We start from the raw sequence: 22,147 nt of genomic DNA, 5'->3' as shown, positions 1-22,147 counted from the left end.
CCCTCCCCTCCTCCCATGCCCTCCCACCAACCCCTCCAATATCCCCTCATTTCCCCAGGGAGGGTGAAACCATCCATGGGGATGTCCATAGTATGTTATTTCATCCAGGGCAGGGCCTAGACCCCCCCCCCCAAGATTTCAGGGTGAGAGTGCTTCTCTCATTATTGGATGGGTGCCCAAAGTCCATTTGTATACCCGGGATAAATACTGATCTACTACCCAAGGCTCAATAGATTACCTAGGCCTCCTCACTGACACCCACATTCAGGGGGTCTTGATCAGTCCCATGCTGGAATCCCAGCCATCAGTCTGGGATTCAAGAGCTAACCCTTGTCAGGTCAGCTGTTTCTGGAGGTTAAACCAGCCCAGTCTTAATCCCTTTGGTCATCAGTCCTCCCTCTCTGTCACTGGATTTCTTGAGTTCAGCTCATTGTTTAGCTGTGGGAGTCTGCCTCTGCTTCCATCAGCCATTGAATGAAGGTTCTGGTTCCCAGACTCTCTGGCCATGGGATTGTAGGCTGGCACTCCCCAGATCTATGTCTAAAATCCATATATGAGAGAGTACATGCCATGTTTCTCTTTTTGACGTGCACTTTTTTTTTAACTCATTGCTTTATACTAAGATGTACTCTGAGGCCAGCTACAGTGTCATGAATTTAGTTAGTAATAAACTTTCAATATAAAATAGAATATGTGCAAGTTTGCTTTTTAGAATTTTTAAAACTAATGAATTCATTAAGAATTATGAATAAAAAGTTTGATACTCACTTTATGTCCTTTAATTTTTTCAGATTTTATTATTATTTATTATTATGTTTGTGTGTATATGTGGTTATTTGGAAGGTGGGACAGAAAACCTCAAAATCTATCTGTGTGTGTGGAAGTCAAGGAACATCTCTTAGGAGTTAGTTCTCTCTTTCTACCATGGGCCCTAGGGATCAAACTCATGGTTGGTAGCTTTGTGTAACAAGCACTTTTCCAAGCTGAGTCACCTCATTGACACTGTCCCTTTTCTTTGAAATTCCTTAATGATCTGCTGTTCTCATGCTTGTATTTATCCATCATGCTGGTTTCATGTGGTGAACCAATACACTGTTTTCTGCTTCTGGGCCCACTGTTGGTATTAAAGTTTCTATTACTTGCACAAAGATGTGCTAAATTTTTGGACAAACATTTTTGTTTACTCTTACTTTTTTGAAAGCACAGTTTCTTTATTATTTTTAATAAATTTTTATTTAAATTAGAAACAATATTTTACATATATAATCCCAGTTCCCTCTCACTCCCATGCCTCCCACTGGCCCCCCATTCTACCCCTATCTATTCCCCAGGGAGGGGAAGCATTCCATGGGGGATCATTAAAGTCTGTTACATCATTTGAGGCAGAGCCTAGGCCCTCCTTTCTGTGTCTAGGCTGAGAGAGTATCCCTCCATGGAGAATGGGCTCCTAAAGCCCTTTCGTGCACTAGGGATAAATACTAGTTCCACTGCTAGAGGCCCTATAGACTGCCCAGGCCTCCTAACTGGCACCCACGTTCAGGTGACCAAGTTTGGTCCTGTGCTGGTTCCCCAGCTGTCAGACTGGGGTGATCTGTTTCTGTGGGTTTACCCATCATGGTCTTGACCCCTTTACTCTTTTTTAGTGGAAAGTGTGAGCATTAACCATAATTCTATACCCACTTGGCAGAACCTTCAGATGAACCTGCTTGTACTATGAAAATGACCTCCCTTCAGAATTTAATGATTAATCCTGAAGAAAATCTCTCTTTTAATAGAGTTGTATTAGGTTGCTAGAAATACCAAAAAACAAACAAACAAACAAACAAACAAAAGAAATCAGAGATTGGATGATTTAAAGACAAACAATATTTTCTGAAGATCAGAACTTCAAGACAAAAGCGTTCACATTTGGGGTTCACATTTTTCTGAGGTACCTTCCCAGAGACGAGTGAAGCCTATGTATACCTCCCTTCTCTACCATCCATCTCTCTGTGTCATCTCATCTGTATTTTAGCATCATTTTCTCATCAGAACACCAGTCAAACTGGGTTAAAGCCCACACATACAATGCCATTTAACGTTAAGTCTTTCCTTAACGGTTCTGTCTCCAAATGCAGTTATATCATGCAGTGCTGGGCATTAGGACTTCAGTAATATGTATTTGGAGAGGGGATACATGATGGGGGCCATAATAATAGATTTCTCATAACGAATGCCCTAGAATAATTTTTATGGTCCTGCTGTGCTATTTAGACATATCAGCCCGGGTTGTTTAGAATACTATAAAAAGATGACAGGTTGCTTATGGGAAAGCAAAGGGAGGTTACAGATAAGAGTGTCTATAGAAAACACATACTTCTGTTACTTTAGAGGATGACTGCTTTAAAGAATTGATTACATCATATATATCAATATATATGGATATATGGATTATTGATATATGGAATCATTTTGTATACCAAGAACATGAAGAAAATTAAAGGCAACAGAAAAGAGACACTATACAAATTGTACAGTTGTATGTTTTCTCTCCAAATAGAAGTACATGTACAAAACTATTACTTTGCCATAGTACTAATTTGAATCAACTTCTGCTATAGCAGTTGTGTTAATAGTCTTTCAAAATCAGGAAAACTAGGATATACAAATATGCAAAATACATGATTAAGAAATATTGTTATAAATTCATAAGTCTTGGCACTGGCAAGCCTAAGATTTTCTACACCATATTTTATGCAGTAAAATGAAGAAACAGAATGTAGAAGTGTGTAGAAACTTTCTGTGAAAATCATTTTCATAGATGTTTGCATACAGTTTTGTAAGAATTTGGTGGAATCTAACCACAGTGCTATATTTGGAAACTTTGGGGAAAAAAGGAATACACAAGTGTAAGTCCACTTTTAACTATTTTGTTGAACATCTTATTTTTCTTATGTACTTCTGGACAGTCTCTGCCTGAAATCATTGAAGACTTGATATGAGACCCATTTTTCCCCACACACTAAAAAGAAGTGACATTTTCCTTTGAAAATGTAATTTATACATATCTCCCAAGAAAAATCAAAAATGAAAGCTTAATATCAGATAACAGCATACTAACTTGAGAGTCACTCATGAGTCCTCCATTAGATTGCTCTGATGAAAATATTCATAATCTTTGGATGCCTTCTTATGACACCCCTGGGTCTTGACTAGTTTGCAGTAAATAATAACACTCATGGATATTTTTAACATCTTGTCCTATTGGTGACCTTAATCCTATAACTATCATTCAAGATGTGATGCTATGAAGTATGATTCCCTTCCTAAATATGGAAGAAACTTGAGTCTGAGACCTTTTGTCAATTCTGAAAAGCCATTTTGGTGGTATAACTGACCAGCCTTCCTAAATTTTAGGCTGACAGTTTAACTCAGTCCCCCAAGGTTTCTTTTAAATAATCAAATAAATTCATTTGATCCCTGTTTGTAACTGCACTTGAATTCTCTTTAAGATCAGACGCACATTTTATTAGGTAATACCCAAGGTGTTTCACTCATTCTCTGTCTGAAATGTTCAGTAATTGGTTGACCTCTTGCAACACCACAGAATTAAAAGACAAGAACTAAGTTATTTGGTGACAGTGAGTGACATTTAGAAGGATTGCTTTAGTGATTCATAAGCTAGATGGTATTTTCTTAATAAATAGTCTTTGTGCTCATATCTCAAAGTGATATTTCCACTGTGTGAATTCTTCTGTAAAGTAATAGTTAAAAATTCTGAGGGTGACATTTATCAGTAGTGTTAAATTACTTGCTACTCTAAATAGAACTTGGAATTGACTGCTATTGTTGTGTCATCACTGAATGAAATTAATCAGAATAAAAATGTGTGTTCATTTTCCATGATATAAAGAAAATATATTGGACTTGATTTTTTTCAAAAAATACAACAGTGAAAACCAAAAGACATATGCAAGTGTGATACAGATATATTGAGGAATGTCCTTAAGACATGAGGTTTCTTTTTTCCGTGGGTAAATTCAATTGCGGACCTCTATGATTTTTTTTACATGCTTTTGTTGTGCTATTTTATGTTTTAATATAAACTTTCCTTCTGCTTTATTTAGCTATCAAGGAGATTTTTCCTTTTTGTAAAACTGAACTATAAAATGTGTGACTGCATTGTTATAGAGATGCGCATTTTCATAGCCTAGGATTTTAGATTTTCACAATGTTGTAATCATCTCATTAATGCTGGCCTCTTGAAAAATCCATTAATCAATCTCTAATTGTCAAGGAGCTTCCTGGGTGAAGGAAGTGCTTAGGGGAATATTAATGCACCTTATTTACATTTTACAATCTAACGGAATACATCAAATTCCACTATTTGGAGTCCTAATACAATAGCAAAGAAAGACCAGTCACACATAGCTGTACTTCTTAAAGATAGATAGAAACAGTCATGTCTTATTTAAGATTGTTTAGTAGTATGAGCTCTCATATTTGTTTTAAAACTTTTAAAAATGCTCTGTATACTAAACATTTTGAGAATATAAATAACAAGAAAGATTTCATAGTTTTAAGTTAAAATTTCCATTATTCTTTGACAGCATCAAGATGATTCCATCATTTGACTTTTCACATTTTTATAATAAAACGTTATTCAGTTTACAAAGCATACTTACTTTTATAGTTCAGTCTATAAATGTATATTAAATTTAGACATTGTTTTAAACAGTATACAAGACAACTGTCCTCACATTCCATGAGAACTACTCTGTACATTGTAAGGCGTTGTTTTAGGGTGAATGATCCTTGCTTTTAAGAAGTGTGGTTTCTGGTTGACAAAAATATGATTGAATAATTGTTCAAGAGAGAAAAATTACAATTCTCTCATCCACACAGCACATACTACTAGTGGTTTTCACTGGGTATGGGACTAGAAGTCACCGAGTAAGATTTCTAATTCAGTCAACCAATTGTCAATCAATGAGTTTCTTGGTTAAAACCTAGTTCCTCAATGAGGCTCCAGTACTTAAATAACATTGTATCATTACACAAATAAACTAGCTGCCCTGGAAGACTCCATGGTTATATTACTTAGGACATTCTGTGAACTTTCATTTAAACCCTAAACTCTAATAATCATCTGCATCCCAGTTACTTTTCCTTAATTTAAAAATTATATCATCTATTATCTATCATCTATACATGTATCTATATATGTATCTATCAATATATCATCTGTCATCTATGTATGTAACTATGAATATATTATGTATTTATGTATCTATGTATCTGTCTATCTATCAATCTTCTATTTATTTGTGGCACTGGGAGCTCATGCATGTAGGATAAGGACAGTTTGGTTGTAAAACCCTCTTTTTAATTTTTAATATGAGACGAGATCTCACTATTTGTCCAGGCTGCCCTTGAACTTGTGACCCTATTGATTTACCCTTAAAAATATCCTGGAAACAGAAGCAATCTCCATTGACTTTGGTGACTAGAAAATGTAAGATGGCCTCTCAGCTTTCCCAGCTCTAGTACACATATGAGTAACTAACCTTTTGTATGGGACAAAAGAAAACTGTGACTAAAGTTGTAACACCTGTGATGCTTATATTATCTACCTTTAGTCAAAAGGACATCATCAAGGTGAGCTTTGCTTCATAACATGGTTCCTTAAAGAGATGTGTTGGCTTCCACATCTTGAGACAATGTGTCTTTGTGGCAAGGAGTAGAGAGTAGAAGCTAGTGGCTAGAAGAAGTGCTTTGTTGATAGCAACAAAAGTGAGAACTCTAGCATACAAATACAAAGGAATTTACCTAGCAACCCAAGAACTTGAAAAGGATCTCCAGGTGAGTCAACAGCTCAGGTTGATGCTTACTTAGCCTCCTGCCTGATGAAGTTCTCAATGGAAGTTTCAGTTGATGGGACTCTTGATCGATGGAAACCACAGGTCTATTAGTTTTCGTTATTTAAAACAACCATATCTGAGGTGGTTTGTTAGGTGGCAATAGACAATAGTTCAATCTAATTGATCAATTTCATGTGATTTTGTAAATCCTTCTCTGTACCTCAACTGCTTCCTTTATAAACTGAATCAACCATCCTTTAAAATTACTACATTTCACCTTTATATTTGGGATAATATTCATTCTTCCAGAGAACATAAACTCCATACTCAAAATAATACAAAAAATTACTTAAGATTTTACATATGTTCCTAATACAATATACATATGATATATGTGGTTTATTGGTTTTGAGACAGAATCTTACTTTGTAGCCATGGCTATCCTGAAACTCACCATGTAGACCAAATGGGCTCTAAACTTTCTGGAAACTTCCTCCTTTTGTTTCATGAGTGTCTAACTTGGAAATGAATAAGATTTTTTTTAATGCTATGAGTAGTTTTAAAAAACTCACATGAAAAGGCTTGCTTTTATTACTTTAGTTTTTAGGGTTGTGTTAAATTTATTTTTATTTTTCACTTATGTTCATGTGTGTGAGTGTGAAAGATCAGTCTTTTAAAACATTATTAGTAACTATTAATTCAACGGGTAATAAGATACAAATCATAAATACAATTTTCAATTAAAATTTTAGGTCAAAGTTGAGAAATACATAATATGTATTAATTATCTTTCATGTTGCTGTGATCATAAATGATCATTAAATACAGCAAAGTATCTACATACAAATAGAATACTATATACCCTAAGGATGCAATATTGTAGAAAAACCCAGACTTATGTTCAACCACTTAAAAACCATTCTAATTGTTATTTAATCTAAATGATAGATATCATTAAATTAGTTTCTATAAAATTAGAAGTATGAACTGAACCTTAAATCGGTAAGTGCACAGATGCAAAATATATGCAATGTAAAATGTCTAAGAGTTTAAATTTACATTTTTCATGGACATTGAAGAAATAAGCTTTTTTTTTTTTGAGACAGGGTTTCTCTGCATTGTTTTGGAGGCTGTCCTAAAACTAGCTCTTGTAGACCAGGCTGGTTTTGAACTGAAAGAGATCCGACTACGTCTGCCTCCTGAGTGCTGGGATTAAAGGCATGTGCCAACACCGCCCGGCAGAAGAAAGCTTTTATAGTCATTGAAAAATGCTATAAATATATCAGGTAATTTATGTTGACTCATGAATGGAGGTTGTAATGACTATTTTTTTCCTAAGAGAAAATTTCCTTTATTGTGTAATTATGCAATAATGTACTTCTATTCTCACTTTTATTCCTCTATGAAGTATTTCTTTGAAATTACTATAGGACAAGGAAGTGATTACAGGCATCTAATTTCATTTGTTGTATCAGTAACACGGTAAAAAGAAAGTGATTATTCCACGAATAAGCATACTCACAGAATGGTAAATAATTCATTACACGTAGATCTTACAATACAGCAATAATATACTGCACATTCAGCATCTCATGCCATCAGAGTCATTTTCATATTTTACTAACACCAAAACTCACTGTTTATTAGACCTTGTAAAATAAATGCCTTCTACTTCATACAAACTTACCGTGTGCCAGAAAGCAAGTTAAAGAAGTGAACAGTCAAGTTCAAGTTGTTTGTATAGTGACTTACCTTTTCCAAAATCCTGAAACAAATGTCCATTTCCATTTCTGCTGTCTTGATTTTACTCTATTCAAATGATACCAACTAGGCTATTTAAAAGTAAACACCTAATTCTATGACAACAAGAGTTTACTACTTTGTGATGGAGGAAAGAAATACACTGGAGAAAGAGATGGGAGTTCTTATATAGTTAGACTGTACATTGATTTTTGATACAGTATCTATTTTGTACCCTCTTCTAATGGAAACAGTTGCCTGTAGTATGAGAACTTTTACCTGAGTTTGGCAGCACATGCCTGCAATCCTGTACTCTAAAGGCTGAGGGGCAAAGACTGTGAAAATGAAATTCTGAACTAACTTCACCTACTGTGTGAGATGCTGTCTCAAAAACAATCTAAAATCTAACAAACAAAACAATTAGAAACCAGTCTGGTGGTGGGGGCACACACCTTTAATCCCATCACTTAGGACAGAGAGGCAGGCAGATCTATATTTCAAGGTCAGCCTGGTGTACAGAGTGAGTTCCAGTATATCCAGTGCTACACTGAGAAACCCTGTCTCAAAAAAGAAGTAATTGGAAAACATTAACAAACAGGAGAAATCATATGAATATTCCAAAAGAATATTATGCATCCTGTCAATTAGTTCACCTTATGAATAACTTACCATACTAATTATATGCTACATTATATCACTTAAAATCAAAAAGTGTTTTATTTCAAATAGTATCTCAAATAGTAAACACTAAAAATTGTCATCCTCTCTTGCATGCTATATTCTTAAAGCAATCTGCCCAAGAATAAAAGATGCATATGCCACATAGAAAATAAGTCTATCTTATATACCTAGTGTTATTCTTATGAGCATCTCAATACACTTTATCTCTCTGTACCATAACTTTGCACTCAGTGTATTTTATGCTACTTATTCTGCAGGAATGGAGCAGATACATTTACGTTTCACAAGAAATAAAGGTTGAGTCTTATCGTAATTAAAGAAAAGTTATACTAGAATGGTGTGGAGGTAAGAGAAAGCCATTAGAGTTCAAAACTGGGAGGAACTGAACACAGGAGTTTAAATGAGAACCGCAGCAGGGTTGGTTGCCTTGTGAGGAGCTGCTGGGCTTTCTAGCAGACAGGAAATCGAGAATGTGGAGGAACTGAGGTAAACGTTCAGTAACTTACAATTTCATTTCACCTATGATGAGGACTAGAGGATGCCTGCTACAAATCAGGTGATCCCTATACTCCGTATTCAACGAGACAATAGAAGACATTCAACACCTATAGGTGGCCTACACATTCAAACGCACTCAGGTGAATGAGCAACCATAGGCACAGGTACACACACAACACACTTGAACACATACACACACCAGAGAGGGGAAGTGAGGGGGAGGGGGATAGAGGGAAGAGAGAGAGAGAGAGAGGAGAGACAGACAGAGAGGAAGAGAGAGGGAGAGATAGAGAGGGAGACAGAGACAGAGAGAGGGTATAATACCATTTTTAGATGTGTTACTTCTGTTTATGCTGTGGAACATTTGTTTAATGGCATAAAGATGTGTGATTTTTGTTTATATTGCTTTTGTTTAACTCTGCGAAGCTGTGATTCTTTGCCTGTCTAAGACACCTGATGGTCCTCACAAAGAATTGAGCATCCAACAGCGAGGCAGGAGCAAGGATGGGGGGGGGTTGGCAGAAAGAGAGGACAAATAGGAGGAGAAACGAGAGAGAAGAGCAGCAAAAGAACAAGGAGAGGAGAATGTCAGGGGCCAGCCACCCAGCCACCCAGCCACCCAGCCACCCAGCCACCCAGCCACCCAGCCACCCAGCCACCCAGCCACCCAGCCACCCAGCCACCCAGCCACCCAGCCACACAACCAGCCATGGAGTAAGAAGGAAAGTAAAATATACAGAAGTAAGACACTAGAAAAAAAAAAAACCATCCTGAGTGAGGCAACCCAGTCACAAAAAGAGAAACATGGCATGTACTCTCTCATATATGGATTTTAGACATAGATCTGGGGAGTGCCAGCCTACAATCCTATGGCCAGAGAGTCTGGGAAACAGAAACCTCATTTAGTGGCTGATCGAAGAAGAGGCAGACTCCCTTGGTTAAGTACTGAGCTGAACTCAAGAAAGCCAGTAACAGAGAGGGAGGACTGATGATCAAAGGGATTAAGACTGGGCTGGTTTAACCCCCAGAAACAGCTGACCAGACAAGGGTTAGCTCTTGAATCCCAGGCATCAGCCTGGGAATCCAGCATGGGACTGATCAAGACCCCCTGAATCTGGGTGTCAGTGAGGAGGCCTAGGGAATCTATTGAGCCTTGGGCAGCAGATCAGTACCCATCCCAAGTATACACACGGACTTTGGACTCCCATAGAACAATGTGAGGTGCACTCTCACCCTGAACTCTTGGGGAAGGGTCTAGGCCCTGCCCTATATGAAATGACAGACTATGGACACCCCCATGGAGGACCTCACCCTCCCTGGGGGAATGAGGGGATAAGGGGGGAGGGGCTGGGGGAGGGCACGGGAGGAGGGGAGGGAAAGGGAGAGGGACCTGGAACTGACTTGTGAAGCAACCATGTTTCTTATCTAAATTTAAACTGGAAAATAAAATAAAATAAAAAGAAATAAACCTTATGATTCCATAAAGTTTTCTCCCTTGAAAAGGACTTGAGCTTCTGTAGGAAAAAACACCCACTATTGGTTCATCCTTATGATGAACTGTGAAGGTATTTAACACTGTTTAAAACATCTTGTTCTTTATTCTAGTAACAGGTAGGTGATAGGTATTGCCACAAGTGGGTGAATATTTCCTATATTTCTTGCAAATTTTGGTGTTTAGGAGCGGGATGTCTACATTATACTCTATGTTCTCCTTTGTAATGGATTTGCTACTTTTCCCTCTCTTTAGCAGAGTGAGGATTCTTCTGATTTGTGATATTCCCATCAAACAAGGGTTTGGAGAAGAAAGCAGTGTGCATCATTCAAGAGTCCTCTGCCAGCAAGGCAGATTTACTGTGTTTCTAACCAACCTTAAGTACGTATGGACTTTTGTAACTTGTGACCAATTAAACATTGAGTCTTATGTCCCTTTCTTGCTGATTCTTTGGATTTCCTGATATTTTTTTTATGTTAAGTTCCTGTCAAACTTTGATATTGCAAATATCTTTTCCCAGTCTGCCACCCATCTGTTAAGTTTGACAATAATGCTCATTAAACAGATATATTTAATTATTATGTAAATTTATTAGTATTTATGCTTATGGCCTGAGACTTTGGAGTTTTTTTAAAGAGAGAAGTTCCTATCCTCAGCGTTTAAAAGAAAAAGGAAAAAGTAAAAAACAAACAAACAAATATTTGGCAATGTATTTACTATTAAAGAACTCGTGAAAAGAGGGATCAGTGAGATAGCTTGGTGCATGAGGTTGTTTGACCCTAAGCCTGATGATCTCAGTTACATTCTTAGGATTCTCATGGGAAAAACAGAGAAATGGTTTCCCAAAGTTATACTCTTACCTCTTCATGAACAATTTAGCATTTGTGATTTCACACGGACACACACACTTACACTGCCCCCACCCACACAAAGTAGCACTTGATCCACTTTGAAGACAACCTCAATCAATTCGTATGACTCACAACCACCTGTAACTCCAACTCCCAAGCATTCTAAGTCCTCTTCTGTCATTCTCAGGTGCTGTGAAGGACATGTATATGAACATACACACAACTGATTAATTGTAAAAGTAAGTCTCCCTTAAAATTGCTAAAAACAGAAGTGTAATTATATTTTGAGGATTGGAACTGAATTTTAAGCTATTTCCACATTAAAAAAAAATTTCACTTCATGGAAGGCCTCAGCCTCTCTGGGGAGCAGAAGGGGGATGGGATGGGGGAGTTGGTGGGGGGTATGGGAGGATGGGAAGGTGAGGGAACTGGGATTAATATGTAACATCATAAGATTGTTTCTAATTTAAATAAAATACCTAGAAAAAAAAGAAATATAAAAGCCCAGAGTTAAAAGGTAGACCAGTTAATTTAAGATAAGAAAAGCTGACTAGAAATAATCCAAGCTAAGACTGGGCATTCCTAAGTAATAATAAGCCTCCGTGTGTGATTTATTTGGAAACTTGCCGGTGGGCCTCCCCCAAAGCCAAAAGAGCAAAAACAAACAACACACAGAGAGAATGTGAATAAGAATCTTATCATAAGGTGATACAATACTTAGAGAAGTACATTGTGTAATACCAAACCATGGATGGGGTATAAACATTGAATGAGGGTTTGTGTAAACCCAAGGGCAACGGCTTTCTTTAATGTGAACAAGATTCCAAAGAGCCACAGCACTGAGAGAGAGTAAAGAGTACTGAGCCTTTTCTCTGAAGTAGGAAAATTTCCAGAAATAATAATGCATAGGGCAATAAAGGACATCATTTCTATTTGACTTTCTAAATATTTACTTGTTGAACGCAAGATGAAGAAGAAATCACACAAGCAATTTTACTTCAGAAGACAAATTTACCTGGAAGGAGAATATTCAAGAAACCAACACGAATATCTTCAAACTGCACAAGGAGACTGGTTTGTAAATAAGGATTTGGTGTGTACTAATTTACACAGCAGCAAGATTTTTAAAAAGCCGGCAACTTTCAGTTGTTGAAAAGTTACATTTGAGAAAAAAGAAGCACATAAAGAATGGTCAGGTCACACTGGATTGATCACTTCATCTTACTTATGTGAAGTTGACCATGCACAGACAAGAAGTTATGTTAATAAGAGACTGCTTTGCCAGTCTTTTCATTTATCATTTCTTCACCTAAAATACAACAGTAAAGGCCTGGGCCAACATGAGCTAGCTTGTTGGAACCCATTCCCTATGGTGGGATGCCATGGTCAGTATTAACGCATGGGAGAGGAGCCAGGCCCTGCCCAACCTATTGTTCCAGACTGGAGGTGAGCTGGGAGGAAGGTGAGGGAGGATGGAAGAAGGTGAAAGGGGTTTGGAGGGGTGGGAGGTAGAACTGTGGTTGGAATGTAAGATGAAATCAAAAGATAAAAGATGAAAAAAAGAGCAAGTTTACCATCTACTAACAATTCCAAGAAATAGAAAATCCCAAATAATGGGCCAGGAGAAGAGGAAGGGTTTACATTAAGAAGATTGCAGATATATCCATACCTATCACCATGGACAAAACTTAAGTTCAAATGGATCAAAGACTTCAACATAAATCTAGCCACACTGAACCTTAGAAGAGAAAGAGGGAGGTATCTTTGAACGATTTGGCACAGGAGACCTTGTCCTGAACATTATGCCAATAACACAGACACTGAGATTGACAATTAATAAATAGGACCTCCTGAAACTGAGAAGCTTCTGTAAGGCAAAATACACAATCAACAAAACTAAACAGCAACCCCCAGAATGGTAAAAGATATTCACCAACCCCACATCAGGCAGAGGGCAGATTTCCAAAATATACAAAGAACTCTAGAAGCTAGTCACCAAAACACCAAATAATTCAACTAAAAAGTGGGGTACAGAACTAAACAGAGAATTCTCAATAGAGGAATCTAAAATGACAAAGATAATTAAGAAAGTGTCTCAATAGAGGAATATAAAATGACTGAAAGACACTTAAGAAAGTGCTCAACATCCTTAGACATCAGGGAAATGCAAATCAAAACAACTCTGAGATTTCATCTTATACCTGTCAGAATGGCTAAAATAAAAAAAATTTAAAAACACCATTGGTAGTTTATCCTGGAGAGGATGTGGAGAAAATGCTTCTCCATTGCTGGTTAGAGTGCAAACATGTACAGCCTCTTTGGAAATCAGTATGGAGATTCCTCAGGAAAATGCAATATGTGTACCACACCTAGCTTTTTAAATTTAAATTAGAAACAATCTTATTTTACATATCAATCCCAGTTCCCTCTCCCCCCCCCCATCCTTCCGTGGCCCTGACTTAGGGTGAGGCCTTCCATGGGGGAATCATCAAAGCCTGTCATATTATTTGGGGCAGGGCCTAGACCCTCTCCCATCACACCTAGCTTTTTATGTGCGTCCTATATGAACTTGCTTGTCAGAATGAATATTATCAACTGTTACCTCCCTGAACTTTTCTTGTCCTTCTTTTATATTAAAATTCAGCTATCATTTTAAGGTTTCATTATAGAAATTGTATTTTGTACCCAAATATTCATAAGAAAGAGGTCTTAATTCAGTAGTGATAGGAGATATAATGTAGTATAGCAACAAAATTCCTTTTAAGTAAATGATAAGATACAAGGGCTATAGATGATATTCCTAATGAAATATGTTATCACTCATATTTTGTGAAAACTTAGGGACATAGAGTCAGTCAGGTGTTGGGAAGTACAATACAACTTTCAGGAGAAGACAAGGAAACTGAAAACAAGTATGGGTAAGTTGATGACACATTTAGCTTACCTTGGCTGTTATTTTTCTTATTTTTTCATGTTCTTTCCAAAGACAGGAAGGTACATATCTGCTTATCTATCTCATGTTATAATGCCTGGCCATCCTTTCCTTATGGATGGAACCTTCTCAACAAGTTTATATTTGTGGTTTTGAGTTGTGAAGAATAGGGTCTATTCCCCATTTTCATAAGTGTCTGTATTTTTCACAGTGCAATGTCTTGTTTGCTCATGTTTTCACTTCTATCTCCACCTTCCTGTGTATTGCAAACACAGTGGGATCATGGACATTAATCTTGTTTTGTGGGGAGGGAAGCAAGGCATTTGCTCACTTGCTGTGGTTTAAATTTGCTCCACATGACTGTCAGAATTAATTATCCTTTTCTTGTGTATGTTTGCTTTTTGTTTTTCGAGACAGGGTTTCTTTGTATTGTTTTGGAGGCTGTCCTGGAACTCGCTCTGTAGACTAGGTCGGCCTCGAACTCACGGAGATCTGCCTGTGTCTGCCTCTCAAGTGCTGGGATTAAAGGCGTGCGTCACCAATGCCCGGCTAATTATCCTTTTAAATAAGCTTGCTAAGTAACAGGTTTCCCTATGAAGTTTGTAAACACAACCCGTTCTTCCTGAGCTCTCACCTCCACACCTCTACTCCTTCCTCCCCTTCTGCTTATTTTCTTGCTCAGCATTCCTCCTTCAACTTTAGAACTCCTAAGGCCTATTTGCTCCCAGCTTGCTTCTTCTAAGCCTTTATCCCACCAATGAGACACTTTCTAGATTACCTCATTTAGTGCTTTCCAGTTCCATTAGTTTCCCTGAAAATGTCATAATTTAATTTTTCTCAATAAATTAAAATTTTATGACATATAATTTTAATAAATATGTAGCTCAATAAATGCCATTCCATGTCATGTGCATTCTCCATTTATCTGTCGGCGGACATCTAGTATGATTTTACTTCCTTGCTATGATGAAAAAGTAGCAATAAAAATTGTCTAAGTATGCCTTAGTGGGCTATGGCACACTTTGAGAATGTGCTCAAACATGATCATAACTATTTATTTTAGTCTAATCCCAATCAACAGGATAAACTGGTATGCCTTTTGGTTTTACATTTTTCTGAATTTAAGAGGAACTTTTCATATCCTTTGTGCCATTTGGGTATTTCCTTTTAAAATGAGTTTTTTTTTTTTTTTTTTTTTTTTACTCTGGACATCTGTCAATTTTAGAATTATTTTCTACATATCCTACATCCTAAAGGACAGCAAAACTATGGCATCGTCTTATTGTGTATTTCTGATTTCATGAACAGGTTTTGATTTTGTTAGTTCCTAATATTTATTTTCATTTGTTACCTTCAATTTTTTTCCTACACACATTTATAAACAACCACCTACATTAAAAAAAATTGATGTTACCTTTCCATGCTAAACTCTTAATCTGAAGAGGAAATTTTGTAACTTTAAAGAGATTCTATTATTCACTTATGAATAATATAAGTGAAAATATTGCCTTACTGTTCACTAATATTATCAGCTTATCAAGACATCAAGCTGAAATTCTGAAATAGTCAAGTGAAATATTCACATTTGCTAAATGCTTATCCATATATCTCACTTTTCATGTAAAATTTAAAATTAGTTTAGCAAACTTGAAAAAAATCTTTTGTATTTTAACAAATATCACTTTTAACTCATGTACTTGGTGCAAGGATTTTTTTTTTCTATACATGGGCATCCATCTTTTCTCCATTTGAGACATTTCAACACACTAGAAAATTTCACTTTTTGCCTAAGGTCTTTGTTGGTATATTCACAGAACAATTGCAATTTGTTATATTCCACTACACATATAAATTGTGATACACACACACTTGTGACAGTGCAGTCTCTCAACACTTTCAATGTTATTTTTATGGAGTCTATTAAAGTATCCATATAAAAGTCATCTGAAAACAGTGTGAATTTAACTCCCATTCATTCTTTTGAGATAAGGTTTCTCTGTAGCTCAGACAGGCCTTGATTTCAGTATGGAGGTCAGGGTGGATCTTATATCAAAGGAGTCTTGCTGCCTCCCTTTCCCAGAACTGCAAGTGGTCATTCGGTGTGCTGAAGTCACTTGTGCTTTTGGAAGCCATCCTTCCACTTCCAAGGACCAGCATGAATTACTGTTGCAGACCACCTGCCCTCTTCAATGTACTGAAGGCCTTTAGTCCCTTTCTATACACATCATTTTAAAAATCGTTTTCAGAAAACTATCTTTGTGTATCTCTTGCAATTTCTATGATTTTTCTCTAATACTACCTTGCCATTTGTGTGATAGTATGTGATTGACTTGATTATACTTATTCTTGATATTTTTCAGAGGTTGCTTGCTACCATTTCCAGTTTATATATTTATCTAAATATATATTGCTGCATGGTAGTTCGTTCTACCTATAAAATTCTGTTAAGTAACTTTTATTAGAGTAAAAGTGGGATGGGAATTTTTATAGATGCATTCATTTATCTAGGAATTCTAGAGTGACTGAACACAGCTAAGACTGACTTTGAACTCTTGATAATCCTGTTCCTGCAGCTAAGCACGACCATGTCTGGTTTAAGTCATCTTTGACTAGTTGCATTTCAAACATTTTTCATTCTGAAGTCCACTACCATAAAGTTATTAAGAATCATGCCTTTTTTTTTTCAATCTTAATTTCAGGAATTTAGAAACTTAACTTTTCATTATTAAATTATCTCAACAAATGAGCCCCAGTATCTGCATTTTCATATTTGTTTCCATCACTTCTAATGATTTTAGACTTTCAGAGTGAGTGTAAGCAAGACCCAGGGTATTCTCATTCCTAAAATTAATTTAATAACCATTTATTAACATGAATATTTCCAGTGAGGCCTGAGTAGAACTAGAAATGGTTTCAAAATTGGGAAAACAAATGAAACTCCAAGGCCTATGAGTTTTATGTGCAAGGTCTTTTTGAATAAGCATATTTTCATAAGTATTATCAAAAACAAGAGGATCCATGAATGACACACCTTCTCCAGCACAGCCAACTCCTGAAGAAGTATTAATTAAGGGTAACTTGAGAGCTGAAGCTGTTAGTGTAACCTTTAGAGCATCAATGTGAACAAATTCTGTCACCTCCTGTTTAGGCACATAGATACATGCTCCATGCTCTTCATTTGTTAAAACACCTTTAAAGAAAATAGAAGCTGACACCTCAGGTTCAGGGGGCACTTATCACCAATGTTTGCAGAGCAAGTCTGCCTGAATCCTTACTGTATCAGCACATCTTCTAATTTCGAATCAAATGGTTTCGAATATAGCTAAACCTAGCATATAGCTATGAAGTGTTTGATGTCTTTTCTGCCTGTAAAGATATTAACTATAGAATATAATTAAGATTTCTATGTCATTATAGAAAATGTTTAGGACTAACTATAGTATATAGAAGTCTACAAAACAGGATTATTTTCTCATCAGCTAATTTAAATACTAATTTAGAGTAGGTTTCTATATAGATTTAACTAAAGGAATTTAAGGAAAATTTTGTATTTTCAGGATTTCTCTTAGTAAACTTATATACTTTAGTAGAGGCCTTTTTTTTCCTTTTTAAACATTTTTTTCTCAACAAGTAGGTCTGTTGATCTTAAGTGTACAGTGATGTTAACTAAAAGTTATGATCTTGGAAGAGAAGGCTGAATGCTATATGGCATGTCTGAAAGTTATTTGAAGCATCCTAGTAAGACTTTACTACCCTGGTACCATTTCCATGACTATTTTTGTGCTCATCTATTTCTAACCTGGAACTATTTAATGAATTGGAAAGCTGGGTTAAAAAAAAAAGTGGTGATTTTGACCATAAGTACGCAGTTTTATGGGCAGTTTCTAGAAAGTGCTCTATCTCTACATGAAAATAAATGAAACCCCTAAAGGAGTGGAGACACACAGAAAGGCAGAATCATTTTCAGCTAGTTATCATTTATGTGTCTGAAGAGCTTAATGACAGTGCATATATTTAAAACGATAAGCTCTATTAAAATTGGCCTATCACAGTGCACTTTTAATAGGCCTGAACTGTATTTATTGTATCCCCTCCTTACCTCATATGGAAAAGGGAATATTATCTATTTTTTTTTCCTTCTCACTAGATACTGTAGATGAGTAAATTTGAAGAATTAGAATGAGAAACATAAGCAAGAAAGAGTTCATCTACGGATTCTAATATTCCTCCTATTCAAGCACCAAGATTTTAAACATTTATTTTGTTATGCCAACACCTAGGAAATTTGCCATTAAAAAATGAATCAAAATATGTATTTTTTAAATTTTATTATTACTGTTTAGCAACGGGAAAATGCAATTTATTTACACCAGCAGCCATATGGGCAGGGAAACACACAGAGTTAATAGCTATTTGTATAGGATGGATTACTTATTAAAAAATAAGAATCTCCAAAACAAAAGACAGTGGTAAGTTTCACACTACCCTCCCCCAATGATCCCAGCATGCGATAATGCCAGGCAGTGGCCCCTGGGCATGCGGTGATGGGAACTTATTTATGGAAGAAAAAACCACAAACCACAGAATTTTTAAAGAACCCCTTTCCCCCATACACACACACACCCAGATACATAATAGGATTACAGAGTGGTCAATACAATTAATTGAAGAGAAGTATAGAATTCTGCTGTTACAGGAAAAGCAGGGAAGGGACAGTTCCTAACCACTGTCAACTATATGGTGGAGAACATTAGCTTCCAAAAAAGTAGTGTTCCCTCAGGGCAGTAAAGGCTGAACTGAGCCCACCTTATATCTACACAGGGTGGGGAGCTATGGCCCTAGTGGAGATGATGGAGACAGAAAACATAAACAAAGGGAAGTAATGTGAGCAAACTATTACCCCAAACTACCACCCACTTCTTGTTCTAGCCAGAAAAAGAGTAGAAAGAAAATATGAAAGTCACATTTGAGCTCCCTATCTGAAGGCAAGAGTGGGCGGGCCGTGGCCTTTCTCCCTTTCATTCTGTTTCCCAATACTTGTACACAGGAATCTTTAAGACCGCTTTTCCTTGAATTCACTGAAGGTGCTGAAACAACTCAAGTAGCAAGGGATCTTTTAAAAGTATCTTTAGTTTCTGGCCAAGGTTTCATTTTTTTTTTCCATCAAACTGTAACTAGGCCCTAACCCTGAGCTGGAAAACTCTGAGAAAGCAACAGATGGTCTCAAGGCCCAATCACTGTGGTTTCCTTAACTCTTGAGTGACCCACATCAGTTCATCCAGTTCAGAGCGAGCCCGGGAAAAGGGAGACATGTCCACAGTAGGGTTAGAAAGTGGAGCACAGCAAACTCCATCCTTGTGTACACCAGCATTCATGGTTCTGCTCTAAGTCCTAAGAGGCAACATCCAAGCAGCAATGGGAAGAGAGAACTCATGACAAAGCGGGGGCATAGACTAGCAAGGCAGTTCTATGTAAGAGAAAAAGAGTTCTATGTAAATACAAAAAAAAACAAAACATAACAAAAAATTAAGTTATTTTCTCATCCCCATTTAAAAGGGAGGGAGCCATGAGAAGATTCTCCTCCCAGTCTTCCATAAAAACAGGTAAAACCAACAACATAAAAACCTAAAAATTTAAGAAAGCAACAGCAAAAACAAAACAAAAGAAGGAAAGAGGAAACATGCAGGCTTCAGAGGCAGGAACCCTGGAGATGAACTGAAATGGAGTGGCAAGCAGCACCGGGAATCATGAGCTGCACCAGATAGGCAGTGGAGCAGTGACAGGAACATGGCCAAGCCAGACAGATGAGGCTGGACCCTTGACTGGGGCACAGAATGAGGTAAGAAAACATCTCAAATAAAGCAGCACCGTTCTGTTCTGCACACCTCAGGACTCCCACCCTCCTACCCCCCATCAACCCTCCCTTAGGGACTAACACAGAGGGCAGTTTGATCCACCGCTCACTTCCCATCTGCTCCTATCCCAGCCTCCAAAGTCAGAGAAATTTGGAGGTCTTTTCCTAACTTCCCAAACCAAAAAAACAGCTCCTGCTGCTAAGGAGGACCAGGGGACCCAGTGGACTGTCATTTGTGAGGGCAGAGAAGGTGGCAGTGGGCTTAAGTCACCAAAGCAGAAGTTTGACTGCCCAATTTAAGGAAAAAAGATTCTACAACGGTACCAGGTAAGCAAGGCCTGTTTCAGGACCCTTAGCATTAACTCATTCACATTACTGAGGGTAGATGCAAAAAGTTCCCTCCTGGCTCAATTTTTCAAACAGTCTCCTGCTTGGCCACTGCACCCTTCTAATAGTTCTGTGGTGCCCCTGGAGGACAGTGACTTATCACAATCATCGAGTCAGAACCATAGGCTGGTTACATCACCAGTAACTCTAAAGTAGGAAAAGACTGTCCCATCAAACTTAGGTCCACAGAGGCTCAAGATACGAAACTTCCAGGTGGAGATGGCCTGCAGTTGCAGAGGTCTACTTCATCCTCACAGCATCGGAACAAAATCTTCGACTGCTTGTAAACCAACTTGGCCTTGGCCAAACCTTTGCCACTAAGTGGAATGGAAAGACGGGGCTTTTGATGAGCCAAAGGTGAGGCTTTGTCCCCACGTCAGCTGAAATCACAGAATATGCTGGACCTCTGGGAAACAGGTGGTTCTGAACTTCTTGTAGACAAGGCCTGGGCTTCCTACCAAATTCAAACGGGAATTAGTATTTTTGTTTGAGTACCCAAGTCTCACACCTGACTTTCACGTGTATCAAAGAGGCCCAACTGGAGGCTTAGATATCAGAGGAGCAGTCCACTGAAGCTGACTGACCATGGCCTGACCACCAACAGCATCCAAACTTTGCCGGAAGCCCTTGACATCAAGCAGATGCAAAATCTGAGAAACAAAAGAATTTGAGATGCTGGGTACACAGCTGCTCACCTGTGTACGGAGGGCAGCACAGGGAGGGATCTTGTACATCCGGGTGTATTTTATAGAGCTTAAAATACAGCATGCTGCCTGTGGACACTGTCCTGCCCAGGATGTAAGATCTGACACTGGGTATCCTTCCAAATGGATCCAAATTGTTAAATTCTCTTCTTTGCGCTTTTGTTTGTTTGTTTGTCTATTTTTCACGCTAAGATCTTTGAGGGTAACTGGGACTCTTATCTTTTTTTTTTCCCTTTTTTTTTTCTTCTCCAACTTAGCTTACTCCTCCAAGCCACGGGGACCAGTCTACACTACTGTCCTGGTCACTGTCGCCCTCTCTCACGTGGTGACTACTGGAATTCTGGGGGTGAACGCTGCAGCTCCTGCTGGGGCCCATTCTCAGGTTCTCCGGGAAGGGAGCAGAGCGGGAGGCGGCAGGCGCCTTTGTCTTCCACTGGCTGGATGCCAAAATCCTTCACGCTCCCGGTGTCTGCGAACTCCAGGTAGAAGTAGCCACACTTGACCGCCCGGTGCACCTCAAAGCAGAATCCCAGGCAGGAATCCTCTATCAGGTCTACATAGATCTCCTGGGCGATGGCCTCCAGCTTGTTAGTATCCAGGTTGGCCAACGAAATCTCCTCCATCTTCCCCGGGTAGGCGCCGCGCAGAGGGCGCTGGGTTTTACTCACGGCAGATACTCGTCGGGCTCCCCCGGGCCGCGCTAGGCCTGCAGGCCTCTCCGGGCCGCGTCCTCCGGATCGGCGACAGCGACGTCGGCGGCGACAGCGACGGCTGCTCCGGAGCCCCCAACGCTCGCCCGGCTCTGACGACGGCCACGCTCGCGATGCTGAGCTGCGCCCGGGCCCGGCTCACCGCTAAACCGTCTCGGCGCCTCACCCAGCCGTTCTGGCCTCTTCCTGTCGCGGACGGTCTGGGCCCGGCCCCCCACTTCCGGCCCGCGGTGCGCCTGCGCACTAACTCGGCGCAGAGGCAGGGCCGCCGCTTTGGCGCAGATCGCTGGCTCCGGGCGTTGGGGGTGGGGGTAGGGGTGGGGGCGGGGGCGGGAGCGGCATCTGTGCGAGCCTTTGGGGAGACTCCGATCTTGCACGTCGTTCTCTCGGTTCATGAAATGATATCAACGATGCAGTGTAATCTTTCACAGTTACTTAGACATTCGCTAATGAGTTCA

General features: G+C 38.5%; 1 protein-coding gene and 1 long non-coding RNA gene across 3 annotated transcripts; one reads left to right on the top strand and one right to left on the bottom strand.

The window, feature by feature from the left end:
* Nucleotides 1-5,847: 5,847 nt before the first annotated feature.
* On the top strand, nucleotides 5,848-18,343 carry LOC121143284. Of its 2 annotated transcripts, XR_005880487.1 has the most exons (6): nucleotides 5,856-5,942; nucleotides 8,519-8,606; nucleotides 10,507-10,632; nucleotides 11,290-11,341; nucleotides 13,944-14,020; nucleotides 18,182-18,343. It is a non-coding gene; the product is annotated as an uncharacterized LOC121143284 (long non-coding RNA). The 2 variants fall into 2 exon arrangements; XR_005880488.1 differs by lacking the exon at nucleotides 8,519-8,606 and having other exon boundaries at nucleotides 5,848-5,942; nucleotides 10,510-10,632.
* Nucleotides 18,344-18,345: 2 nt separating this feature from the next.
* Atxn7l3b (ataxin 7 like 3B) lies at nucleotides 18,346-21,905 on the bottom strand. Its single transcript, XM_040754863.1, has one exon. It carries the CDS (start codon nucleotides 21,600-21,602, stop codon nucleotides 21,309-21,311), a length of 294 nt encoding a protein of 97 aa, XP_040610797.1. The 5' UTR covers nucleotides 21,603-21,905; the 3' UTR covers nucleotides 18,346-21,308.
* Between the last annotated feature and the right edge of the window lie 242 nt (nucleotides 21,906-22,147).

This window comes from Mesocricetus auratus, unplaced genomic scaffold (genome assembly GCF_017639785.1).
Source record: "Mesocricetus auratus isolate SY011 unplaced genomic scaffold, BCM_Maur_2.0 Super-Scaffold_100011, whole genome shotgun sequence".
Lineage (NCBI taxonomy): Eukaryota > Metazoa > Chordata > Mammalia > Rodentia > Cricetidae > Mesocricetus > Mesocricetus auratus.
Note: the sequence above shows the minus strand (reverse complement) of the source record. Positions and strands in the feature narration are given on the sequence as shown.

Excerpts from the sequence above, each read along its gene's own strand:
- Atxn7l3b (XM_040754863.1), bottom strand. The coding sequence starts at position 21,602 with ATGGAGGAGATTTCGTTGGCCAACCTGGATACTAACAAGCTGGAGGCC.